The 12,997-nt window shown below is 39.3% G+C and overlaps 1 protein-coding gene across 2 annotated transcripts in view; it reads left to right on the forward strand.

Annotated features, from left to right (window-relative positions):
- The window catches only part of FAM171A1 (family with sequence similarity 171 member A1), an 85,718-nt gene that overhangs the window by 44,543 nt on the left and 28,178 nt on the right, over positions 1–12,997 (forward strand). For both annotated transcript variants that reach the window (XM_079301707.1, XM_079301708.1), the window contains exons 3-4: positions 4,672–4,899; positions 10,690–10,782. In XM_079301707.1, coding sequence (XP_079157833.1) covers positions 4,672–4,899; positions 10,690–10,782 — 321 coding nt within the window. The remainder of the gene's footprint in view (positions 1–4,671; positions 4,900–10,689; positions 10,783–12,997) is intronic.

Raw genomic sequence — 12,997 nt, forward strand, 5'->3', positions numbered from 1 at the left:
ATTGCTCAGAGAAAGTTTAAACTTAGTAAAATCTCAAAAATCAGATTAAGGAGACAGATGGGATTTTGGATTGGAATGCTACCATTTAGGGATTTTTTGGTCTTTTTTTTCCTCTTTCCCAAATTATAACCTTGAAGATACTGGAGTTTTTTATATAGCTTGCAATAAATTTAGTACCAGAAAACTGGGAGGGAGCTGCACTTAAGCAGCTGTTTTCACAGGAACTAGTAGTTTTGGTTTGCACTCATTTGAAAAACATGTAGGAGGTTAATTGTTTAAAAGAAGACAAAGGATTATAAGAGAACAGATTTACACTAGACTGCTTGAGCATACCTATATATCAGCCTTGATCTCTTTGTGGAATTTACCCCTGCATTTGCTGGTTTTATTTGCTCTTTTCCCACTAATCTTCTTTTCCCTTTTGCTTTGGGATTCTTGAAGCATAGTTAAAGGGTTGTACTATTTCACATTTGCAAGTGGCCCATTCCTACCTGCACTAGGCAGCAAGACACAGGATTTTTGTCCATCCAAAAAGGAAGTTTTTATCTGTGATTTATCTTATGGAAATGACAGTTATCCTAAGTGGTTCTTGCTTTGGACTTGAATCTTTCCTGTAAGGACACACACTAGTGGTGCAGGCAAGTGACTCTGGCTCTGTACCTGTGCCCACCAGTGCTACCAGCCAACAGGGAAGTACATGCCAGACAGATGAGGTCTGAAAGAGACACATTCACATCACACTAGTCAGGAGCCAGGTACATCTGACAGGGCTATGGCTCAGGCAATAGCCTGTCCTGACTGTGGCTGGCTTGTCTGGAGCAGTGAGAGAGACCACAGCTGCCCTGGGTGAGAGTTCATCAGCCCAGGCTCTGTCACCTCAGCCATATCTACTTTGATCTGAAATGAGGAAACATCAGCACTCTTCACCTTTGTGTCCCATTCCTCCCTCCAGGACCTCACTAGTAGCACAGAACAAAGCTCCTCCAGAGCTTAGCAAATATTCTTGTATATAAAATAGTGTGAGAATCAAGCAGGCTTCCCTTTAGCAGTTCATCTTCTGCAGTGCTTTCAGTTCTCTGCCTTCATCTGCAGCTGTGCTTCTTCTCTGAGTCATGTGTCTTTGATTCTGTGTTAGTTCCTTGCTGTGGTAGGCTGCAAAACTCAAGAATAATCTACCTGCTTTATACCCACTGTTTGCTGAGAGTTCCAACTAAAAAGTTTGCCAGATATTTTAAACACTCTATTCCTTAGTTAAAAGTCTTTTAAACAGCTTCTAATTGATTTCATCTAGTGTACCCAATACCTATACCTTTTGATCTAAGACCTCCCTATTAATTAGAGATCAGACTGATCCTGGGTCACTTGTTGTCCTTATTCTGCTGTCCTATTTTTCTTCTCCAGTTGCCTTTATCCTCAAGAAGTGCCTGAATATATTCTATCAATTCTGATATTTACTGTTTCTTTTTATTGGTTGTTCTCATCACATCACTGAGAAGATGTTCTCTTCAGCAATTTCTTTCCAGTTTTAAGCTTTTAATCATTCAGTTGATGTGGAAATTACAGTGATTATGTAGGTTTAGTGTTTGTGACTTCACTGCTGCCTTAGATAAGAAAAAGGAGCTGTCGTGTGGGTGAAAGCTCTGAATTAAGCAAGTTGTATACATTTCACATGTTTGTCAGGGAAGATAACACATGGAAAGGAATTAGGACTGTTCAGGCTGCTGGGGTTTTCTCTACCTGCTCAGAAAAAATATGTTAAATATAAAAAAGAAGGAGAAAACAAACCTAGTGTCTGATCCAGGGAGTGTGTGGTTTGGAACAGCAGTTCCAGTCTGCTGCCTTTCAGGACATCAGTCCTCTGTCTTGGGTGATTGCCTTTGTTATTTCTGTTTAGAAGAAGGATTTTGGAACCCCTGTCCTTCCTTATCACAAAGAGAGAGGGATGCAGAAAGAGAGAAGTATGCAGACAGAAGCCCTTAACGTTGCTGTGGAGTGAGAGATAAAGAAATTTCCTGGCTAGCTCCTGATTTGGGAAGAGAAAGATGGATTTGTGTATACAGGAAAATTTTATTGGATTTTTCTCATGATCAATTTTGGTAGTAGTCTCTATTCTAGAATTTTGGGTGTATATAAGGAATTAAATTGATATGATACTTCTGTTGTTTTCTTACCCTCTTCCTTAATTAGTATTTAATATTGAAGAGCTCCTTGGTTCCTTCTTATCTGTGGTTGTTTTTAGAGAAGGCTAAAATTCCATGTTACTGAAATTGCTAACAGTGATGTTAAGCTTGTCCTCTTGCTTTTTTTTTAATGCATCACCCATTATTCTTAACCTCATCTATTGCATTCTTTGCTAGAAAACTCAAAGTGAGAAATGCTAAGAGCCCAGCTGACTTTGTATCTAAGCATGTCCCTCTACTTTGAAAATTAAAACTCATACTGTCTGTTATCTTCTTGTTTTAAAATACATAAATACATATATTTTTCTTCATTGATTAATGTGGCTGCCTTTGACATACACAAAATATCACAAGATGCTTGGTGGTCAAGGCAAGATTTCTAAGGAGTCACCCTGTACTGGGCACCAGAGTATGTGGACACTGCTTTTCAATGTACATTGCTTCCTTTGACTGCTAAATGCAACACTGGGAAGAAGTCCAAAATCTTTAATAGTTAGAATATATTTCATGCTGATCCCCTCTAAACTGGCATCTTCCATTGCCAAGTTCTAAAGCAATTGCTGTAACAATGATGAATTTCTCTATTGGGTTTTTTTTCAGGGCTGCTTGATATTGGTATTTTGAGTACTGTAGGATTCAGAGACAAGGTCTCTGCTTGTGAAAGGGCCCAAGATACTGATATTTCTGACTGAAATGCCCTTAGGACAGATGTGCCAATACTTTTGTATTAGGTCCTCATGTCTTTTTAAAGTTTTGGGTTGTTAAACTGTTAGGTTGCTGTGTTTCTCCGCATACTCAGTTGTGTCATTTCACTATTGAGACTCACCGCTAAGATTTTGTCAAGTTCTGTGTTTTCTTCTTGGTGTCATGTCTTGCTGGCTCAGGGCTTGCACAAAAATAAGTTCTTATAAAGCATTAGTAATAGAACAGAACTGTACCACCAATACTGTTATGTAGAAATCAGTGTAATGTTTTTGAATATATATATGAACAGGAGGTCATGCTCTCTTTTCTGGGTATCATATGCAGAAACATTTGCACATGGAGTGGGAGGATCTTGTTTGTGAGAGGTTGAAGTCTCCTGACACAAAAAAGGAGTTTGCAAAATACCATCTACTACCTTAGGGAATGGGGTAAGCTGAGGTAGGGAACTAAATGCAAGAACAACAGAATTTTCAGACATTAGGGTGGGAATGGGAGAAAGGGGAGGGTTGGACAGAAAAGAGAGAGGGAGGTGTTCATTTAAGAGGAAGAGGCAACTGGAAGTGAAAAGAACCCAAGGAGTGTCTTGGTAGAAGCAGTAGATCATTGCTGGGTGTTTTCAACACGACATTGTATTTAAGTCATGGTTATTGGAGAAAGGCAGCAGCTGCTGCTTTAGAGCATGAGGCAATTGAAGTATTGTAGGCACAGAAAAATAATCATAGATACAGAAGAATGCCTTCCAGAGGGACTGTCTTGCACAAGCCACTCCATTTTATGTAACAAAAGCCTGGTGACACAATGCGTGTTTTAGTCATAGGAGTGCCCAGAGTGGACAAATATTGTACATCTGGAAACATTTAAACTAGTAATTTGTTTCTGGAAAAATGGCAAATTACTCAAGAAAAATGTAGTGCATTGTGTTGGCTTCAGACTGCATATCTGCAGGATGTATGATTCTCCTGGCTGCCTTAACCATCACTTCTTTGCTTCTCACCAGTAGTATTGTGGGGACAGGTGACACAGTAGTGTCAGGGCTGCTGCTGTCACTGCTAGCTAGCACTCTGCATCCCACTGATTGTCCTGTTCTTTGAGAACATGGACATGATCCTGTGGGAATTCTCCACCTTGGTTAGACATCACTGGGGAAGTCCTGTGCCAGCTGGGACAACCTCTCCCACCAGAGCTGAAAACATCCAACTGTAACACAGCCTATTCTCATGCCCACTTTCTTCTTGAGCCATTCCATTGGCACACAGAATTGCTTTGGGAAGGAGTGAGGAGCATACCCCACTTGCAGCCTTTCCCTTTCCCCACTGCTGCTTGACAAGGCTGGCTGGAGCAGAGGCACAGCAAGGCAGAGACCTTACAGAGAGCCTCCATGTCCTGCTCTCTGTGACTAACACAGGGTGTTGATAGCACACATGTAGAACTGCTGTAGCACAACAGTCTGTGATTGACATGTTGCCCCTCAAAGGGAGTGTTGCCTGCCCTGGAGATGTGCTGCCCAGCTGCATGTGGGTCACAGGTGGAAGATAGTTGCCTCCACAGTTGAAGTTAGGTGCCAGGCAGTAATTCAGGACCTGGTCTGGCTTATAGCAGAATTTGCAGTGTCTCTGAAGAGTGACTGCCTGAGATGGAGAATTTCAGGCCAGTATAAAAAATCATACATGGCACCAAAATGTCAGAGCTGGTGGCTTTTCAGTCATTGGTGTGTCAGCATATTCTAACTGCTGCTTCCCACAGAATCTTTTCAGACAATAATTGCTGTGGTTGTTTGTCATTACAGAAGTAACGCTGAAGGTCCATGTAAGCGATGCCAGCACCCATCAGCCAGTAACTGAAGCCTTCATTGAGATTTTTACCAACCAGATCTCCATTGCATCTGGAACCTCAGGAGCAGATGGCACTGCCTTCCTCAAGTTTCAGTATAAGCTGGGCAATCAGCTGATAGTGACTGCTAGTAAACATGCATATGTGCCAAATTCTGCTCCATGGAAACCTGTAAGATTGCCTGGTAAGAGATCTTTATTTTTGTTCTGAGGTAAGATATTGCATCTAAAGGAAGCTACATGGTTTTGTATGATGTGTTTCAGTGCTTGAGATTCTGGGTGGGAGGAGGAAAATCTGCACATTTCAGAAATAGTAACATTTCTTCCTTAGTTAAGCTGCAGCATCAAGGCTGAGCAGAGATTCACTCTCCTTCTGGAGATACAGTGCTACATCACTTTTCAAACAACTGTTAATGCTCCTACAGCTCCACAGAAAGTAGAAATCTATTCCAGATCTTTTTCTTTATGAGAACTCTGCTTCCAAGAACCTTATTTCAGCAGCTGTGATGTACTCTTGCTTTTCTTCCAAGGTGTAGCAACAACTGTTGCATCATAGGCTGTAATGTACAAAAAAGTCCTGATCTTTTAGTTCTTAGCCATGTCAATAAAACAGTTTTAATCTGCAGCTATGTTATCCAGATATAAGGATTTTTACTAACTTAATTAGCATGATTTTGCTTCTTCCACAGGCAAACAAATGTAACAAAAATACTTGCATGTTAGTTTTTCTCATAATGTCTCAGAACCTTACATTAGTTATACAAGAGGAAAAATTGAGTCATGGAGCCTATTTCTGTACTGCTGAAAGGAACAGATTGAGGGTGGATTTCAAACCTTGAGATGTAACATCTACATGAAGATCACATCCCAAGTTTCATCTGCCTTTTTTTGTAATCCTCAGCTACAATTAAGGTCCATGTGATTTGGGAATGGTCTCAGTATTATGTATTATGAATGTATTATACCCAAATCACACCTGAATAACACATGCCTCAGGTTTGATAATTAGCCTGGGCCAAAACCATGTAAGGTTTTAAATGCACTAATATTTAAATAGTGTATACATTCCCAGGGCAGTGTTGAATTCCATGCCATGACTCCATTTTATTTATTAATATCAACATAGCCAGAAGGACTGAGTGACTTGCTGCAAGGTCAGGTAGCAAATGTATTTTCAGAAGGGGAAAGGAACATGAATCTCTTAAAACCTGGAATTATGCTTTAGACATTTCAACATGCTGTTTACTTATCTGCTTTCACTTGCTTCAGATAAGATAAGAGTGACTTCTTCCACATTTTCTGTACTGTATTCCACCATGTTTTTCAGCTACTTAATGGAGCTGCAGCAAAGACTAAGTCAAGGTCTTTGGGATGTAGTGAAAGAATAAGAAGCAAGTGAAAAGAGTTGCAGCTAGGAGAGTTTCAAATAAGTAAAAGGCAACAATTCATTACAGAAGCAGCAAAATTGGAATAGGTGGTGCAGAAAGGTTGTGAAATCTCCACCTTTAAAGACATTCAGAAGTCAACTGGACAACCCCTCCTTGGTGGAAGAGGTGGCATCCAGAGATCTCTTCCAGCCATAATTGTTCTGTGACTCTATTTAGAAATTTCCTTTGAGTTTTCTTTAAATAAGATGAAGTGCAGCTTTCTCAGAATATTTCATGTGCTTTTAAATGATTAAAGTATGCAATAACCTTGCCTTGTGTCTCATCTCTTTCTGACTCATACCCTAGATCTTTTGAATGAGATGTACTTCTCCATAGCCTGGTTAGCTTTTTGCTTGTTGTTTTCTTAAATACTGATTTTGAGGGAAGGGAATGAAACAGGGTATTTTTGTTTTAGTAAATCAACATTGAAGTTTAAAGAGCAGTAATTGTATAGGTTCCACAAAATCTTTCTTTCCATGGCTGAAACGTGAGCTTAGCTCAGAAAGTAAATTAGTTTCACCTCTGATCCTCCCCCACTGAAACTGATAGATAGTTTGCCATTGATTTAATTGGAAGTAGAATCCTTTCTTTTGCTTTCTGTACCTTAAGCTTATTCCTTTCTTTGATTAAAGAAACAACAAGCTACAACTCGATATGCCCTTTGTAGATTTGATAGGGTTGTTCTTTGAATTAGTCCTGAAAAAGTATATGACATAAAACTTAAGATAAGCTTTTATATTTTGTATTGACTAATATAGTTTTTAAAAAAGTTGTCAAGAACTGTTTGTATTTAAATGCCTATCATGCTTTTAACTAGCACAGTATAGAACTTTGGAAAAATGTGCAAGTTGTTTTGCTATTTTTAAGCTGGTTTGAATGATGGGGAGCAGGCAGCATATCTCAGTCTTCATTCTGCAGTGTGCAGTCTGAGCACACCCATACAGCTGGATCCTCATTCCCCAAAAATGCTTTTCAATAGTCCTAGGAGCTCTCCCCTGCATTGCAGATCCCCCACTGTGAGAAGCATTCCACCCAGGGCAGTGTTTAAGCTGATGTGCCATCCTGTGTGCTGTGGTAAATGAACCTTGGCCATATTTACCTCAAATGGGAAAATGATAACCATGAGCAGGGAATAGGTTTGAAAGCTAAAGGAGGGTGGTAATGTTTAAAATGCTGTAGCAGAACTTTGCCATAGGATCAGGATTCCTCCATCACAGGCAATATGCGTTGGTAATAGTGTTATGCTGAAAAGCTGTGCAGCCACTGAACTTGTGATATTGTTGCAGTAGCTTCAAGGAGTAAACATTGAGGGTTTTCTGTTTTTATAATTTGGCAGAAATTAACTTTTCTTATATTAACAAAAATAATGACTAGCTCTTTACTGTTTAAGTAGGAGGATTATTTATTTACATTAGTGATAAATGGTAGGAAGAAAAGATTTAAGATCTCTTCTTCCATTAAAATATTTATCAGCAGAACCATGACTCCACTTATTAACAGTTCATTAATTTAATATCACTTGAGTTGTTGAAGTGTTCATGATGGAAGATGTGTTCATCTGTCTGCTCTTAACTATGCTTAGATTTTTCATTGTAAAAAATTTGGAATAAAACATTTGTGACTGGTAATCCTTATTTAAAAGGACACTCCTTTTGCAGCAGTGTTTGCAATGAGTGCTTGAGAGAGAGTTGCAGAGACAGCACAGTTCAGACTTCTTTGGTAGATGCAGTCTCATGGTTTAACTCCAGTCATCAGATAAGTACCACCCATCTGCTTCCTCTCCCCAGCCTCCATGGGGTGGGGAGGAGAATCATAAAAAGGTAAAAGCCATGGGTTGAGATAAGAACAGTTTAATAGTTGAAATAAAGTAAAATTTAAGAATAAGAGTAATGAGACTTAAAAAGAGAGTGGAGAGTAAAAGAAAGTGATGCACAATGCAATTGCCCAGGCCATCCCTGAGCAGCAGTTGACCCTTGCCAGACAATTCCCCCCAGTTGATATACTGGCCATGACAGGCTGTGGTATGAAATTTCTCTTTGGCTAGTCCAGGTCAGCTGTCATGGCTGTGCTCCCTCCAAGCTTCTTCTGCAGCCTCTCACTGACAAAGCATGGAAAACTGCAAAGTCCTTGACCTAGGGCAAGCACTACTCAGTAACACCCACACCATCATGTGTGATGTGTAACCATTGTGTTATTGACATTATTGTCACCCTGAATCCAAAACACTGCACTGTACCAGCAACAGAGACAAGATAGTTGCATCATAGCTGAAACCAGGACAGTCAGTCAAAGCAAACCATGGTATTCACTGTGGTGAAATACAGTTTTAGGAGCTTTAGAATGATGCTTATGGTAATTTTGGGAGATGAAAGTTTATTTGGAATAGTTTACCTGTAAAATAAGGTTAAAAACTGGGAAAGCAGAGTATGGTATTTCAGGACTTGTCCTTGGCATAGCCATTCAGGGAAATGTGTATCCAGCTCTGGATCCATACTTCAAGAAGAAATGTTTAAAACTGTGGGCTTTTATCAGGGGTGATTAAAAGACTGAAAATACAATTTACAGGGAAAGACTTGGAAGTGCTTAATTAATTTTGTTCACTAGTGAGAAAGTTCATGGGGTAATTTGATCACAGACCATCAATACCTTCACAGAGAACAGGAAACGTGTAAGAGAGAATTCTTCTGTCTGGCAGGCCTGTATAAAAAGAAGATCAAATGGCTGGAAATTGAACCTCTATAAATTTTGATGGGTAAAGAGGCACATAGTTTAACTGCCCTCATAATTATTTATTAGAACATTGATGTTGTTTTGTATTCTTCACCACTGGACACGTGTAAAATAAAACTGGAGTTTTTCTACAACATTTTTTCAGGTTTTGGTAACAGGTATTGAATCTGCAGCAGTAATTAATTCAGGGAAAGATGTAGTTATACAGGAATAAGGCTGGATCATCACTGTCATCCTTCTGGCCTTAAAAGCTGTGTCTTTCTGTCTTTGTCATGCTGAGAAAAGATTGTGCAGAAAGCCCAAGGGAAGTTTAGAGGTTATATATTTGTTATAGTCTGGCATATATGGAAGAAGATATTGGCATGGTTGATTGTATTGAGCTCCCCAGGGTGTCTAAATTACACCAGCTTTCTTCATACAAATTAAATTATTGGAGTAAAGACAAATTTTGTAATTGTGTAGCCTTAGTGCTACTTGCACTAGGCTTTTTTACTTATTTTGCCTAATGTGTAGATCTGTTTCATAAGATGGGCATTGGAAAGAAAATGCCCAGCTGTACTTGAAACAACATGATATTTAATTTTATTTTTTTAATGTTTATATATATATCATTAAGACCATTTTTTAGATGGTAGTTGTTTTCAGTGTGTTTCTTGTTGTTCTTTCTCATTTCTTCCAAACACTAAAATTTCTTTAAAAGGAAAATATATTTTTTAAAGCAGAAATGGTGCAGTCTCTCTATTGGTAACTAATATCTATATGGTCTCTTGGATTAAGTATTGCGTATTAATTTAGAGGAAATGCATAAAATTCCAGAAAATCAGAAGAGATTGTGTTGTTCTTCTGTTGTCTGTTTTTGGGAATGCCTTCCTCAGCTTCCATGTACTTGAGACAAGGATAAGTACTCTCCACGTATGGGATGCTGCCCAGTTACCAGAAATAGCTAGTCTGCATTAGTCTTCTTCTATCTTTGAAGGCCACATGTGGACTGCAGGCAGTCATGCTCTTTACTGTTTTCATAGATGCAGGAGGCAGGTGGGCCCTGTGGCTAATTCCTTCCATATTTTGGGTTTTCTGGGTCTGAAGAACTTGGCATGAAATTATATCCCATTTTTCACTCTGCAAAGATGTGTGTGCATACTGACACAGCCCCCTGCAAGGAGTGTCAGTACCCAGTGGAAAGGGAGGTCCTTGCAGGTCGACTTCTTGCAGCAAATACCATTTATCCATCCCCTTTCACACCACTGGAAGGAATACAATAGTTCTGCTATAAATAGCACTTCCCTGGTGTAGGTGGTGACTCAGTAAGTACATGCTGCATTTTAAAGCAAATTATTCAGACTTATTTATCATACTTTGCCTTTCTGTATAAGTTATGTAAGCATCTCAAAGTACTTAAAAATTAAATTTCATTACAATCTTCTTGAGGTAAGAAATATAGCTGTTGCACAGAAAAATAACTCAGCCAGATTGAGGCAGCATTTCAGTTCTCTTTATTCTCTTGTCTGTCTGTGGAGCTGGGAATTGCATCATGTAAAGCATGAAACCCTGCTTTACACTGCACTCTTCAGTGCTTTGAGCTACCATGCATGACGTGCAGGAGTCAAAGCATAGAACATTTTGTTTAGTTCAGTAGTAACTCTGGCAATTTAACTGTTTGCTTCAGAAAATGCATGTGGTTTCTGTCATGTATACAATATGATTTTAATAGTTTGGGTGGCCTGCTTTTGCAAAAATGAAGAAAGTAAGTGCTGTTGTTGTTGGATGATGTTTAGAAGAATTTCAATATATCCCACTTAAAGCACTTCTCTCCCACAGTGTTCTCTTCACTGAGCCTCGGCCTTCTTCCTGAACGCTCAGCTACTCTGATGGTCTATGATGATGTAGTCCAGATAGTCTCAGGATTTCAAGGTATGCTGGCTTTGGGAGGTTGGAATTGAGATCTGAGGGACACTAAAGAAAAAGCCTGACAGCCCAGTGCTGTCTGAACTCTGTCCTGTGAGTGAGACTGGTATTCTGTGGGGAGTTCTGAGTTCCCTGAGGAATGCTTCTCTGTGGGATTGTTTTACCAAATTAATAGCTGAATTCTTCCCTAGCTGCTGTGACTGGGGAATTCAAGTTACACGGTAATAAATGAGTTTGGACTTTAGAGTGCCATTTGAGAGCTGGAGATTAAATTTCTTTTGCTGTCTGTTGGATGTTTTTTCATCTAGCCTCATTTAACCATCATTTTCTGGTGTTCTTAATGTCTAAGATTTTTCTCTGGTTTTATTTTATTCTTTGCTTTCTAATGTAAATTACTTAGATGTTTAGGGCATAAAAAAATTAGTATTTCTTGTATCTGCACTGTTGTAAGCCCTGTATAAGCTTCATTTCCATCATTTTAAACTCTAGTGGATAGTTAATAAGCAAGGGAATAGTGCCCTCAATAGTATTCCAAGATAACCTTGTTCTATCTGAGAGAATATAATACAATTATGCCTTCCTGACATATTTTTTAGTTAGAAGCCATCCAGACTCAATAGGCTTTTCATTAATGATAGCACTAGATATGACTGGGCTGAAAATGCATTAAACAAATTAGGTAGCTGATGGAATGCTCAGAAGGAGCTGGAGAAAGAGCTGCTGTACGTATATTCTGCAATTTGAGAGCTGGACATTGTCTAATGGAATAAATTAGATGGACAGTGAACTGTGTTAGAACACAAGGGATTCCATTAGGCAAGACATTGAAACATTGTTTACCAACAGTATCCCACTATCATGCTGTATTAAATGCTCTTATTCTTATGCAAATGTGCTAATATTATGCAATTAACTGAAAAAGAACAGTATTTTCATGTTCACAGCTTCCTTCAAAAAAAAACAGGGGATGCTAAAGGACTAGAGGGACATTTAACAGCTGTGTGAGACTCATAAATATTTTCAACATAATCTTTTTTCCTTCAGTGAATTGATCCAGTGTGTTAACAATATATGTAAATTCAAATGTCACTGCTTCTACTGGGATAGCAGAAAAAAAAGGATAAAGGAAGAAAGTGATACCTGGAGCATGCTAAGGATTGGGATTTGAACTCACAGTCTTGCCCAGTAAAGTCTATTTTATGGGTCCAGTCCGCATTTCTTTTCTTGGGACTTCTCTTGTGATGAAGCCTAAAAGAAAGACAGCCTACACATTGTTCCAGTATTTGAATGGAGCCTCTCTACTCTCGATCCAAAATCTTTGTGACCTAGTTTTTCTCTGTTATTTCTCTAATTTACTTCCCAGTAACCTCACACTGTTTCAAAAGAGCTGATCAAGAGTTACCTTAGTGCAAAAATGAGAGCAAACCAGAACTCATTATACCAGGCTGGGAACACTGGTATTTGAAGCACCAGTCAAAGGGAAAGAAAGGCCTGCCTTGGTACACTAAGTTACCAATTGCATTTGAATAATTAATCAAGCAGGCAATGTATTATGCAGTTGAGAAGTTTGTCTGAGTTGATGCAGGCAGCTTCATTTTCATGATGGCATTACAATCCACTGCTGTGCTCTGTCAGTAATTGTGAGGGATGGGGCTTGCCAGCCACTGGGTCATTTAGGTTATTTAATGCCAGCACTGTGGCAGGCTGAATTTCAGTGTTCAGTGAATGGAAGCTGTGTGGGGACTCTCTATCTGTCTCTGACCTGTGAGCAATCAGACCGTGAATTGGTGAGACTTCAGATCTTACTTCACATGGATTAAACCTCAAATGCTGGTGTGGTGCCACATGTCACACATCCAGTGTGACAAGAGGTGCCTTACAGGGACTCCTTGAGGTTACATCCTCAGGTGTGTACTGGCAAACTGGAGCTGACAGCATTGAAATCTGGCTGATGTGTTGACAAGAGGCTGTTAAAGAAGGGAAGATCAGTGCTCAGCAGTCTTTACCTCATGGCACACATCATGTGGAAAGAGCTCACATGCACATTTTACACTTGAATGTGCTTGGGTTTTATAAGTTAAAACTGGATTCTTATGTACAAACCAGGTATCTTCAGTAATAGAAGCAATACTAATAACCCACTCCCAGTGATAAGTGATGGCTTGTTGAAAAATATGCTTAAAAATTGTCCGGTCAGCACAAGTTTCTACCACTTCCAATT

This window comes from Erithacus rubecula (assembly GCF_903797595.1).
Source record: "Erithacus rubecula genome assembly, chromosome: 3".
Classification (NCBI taxonomy): Eukaryota; Metazoa; Chordata; class Aves; order Passeriformes; family Muscicapidae; genus Erithacus; species Erithacus rubecula.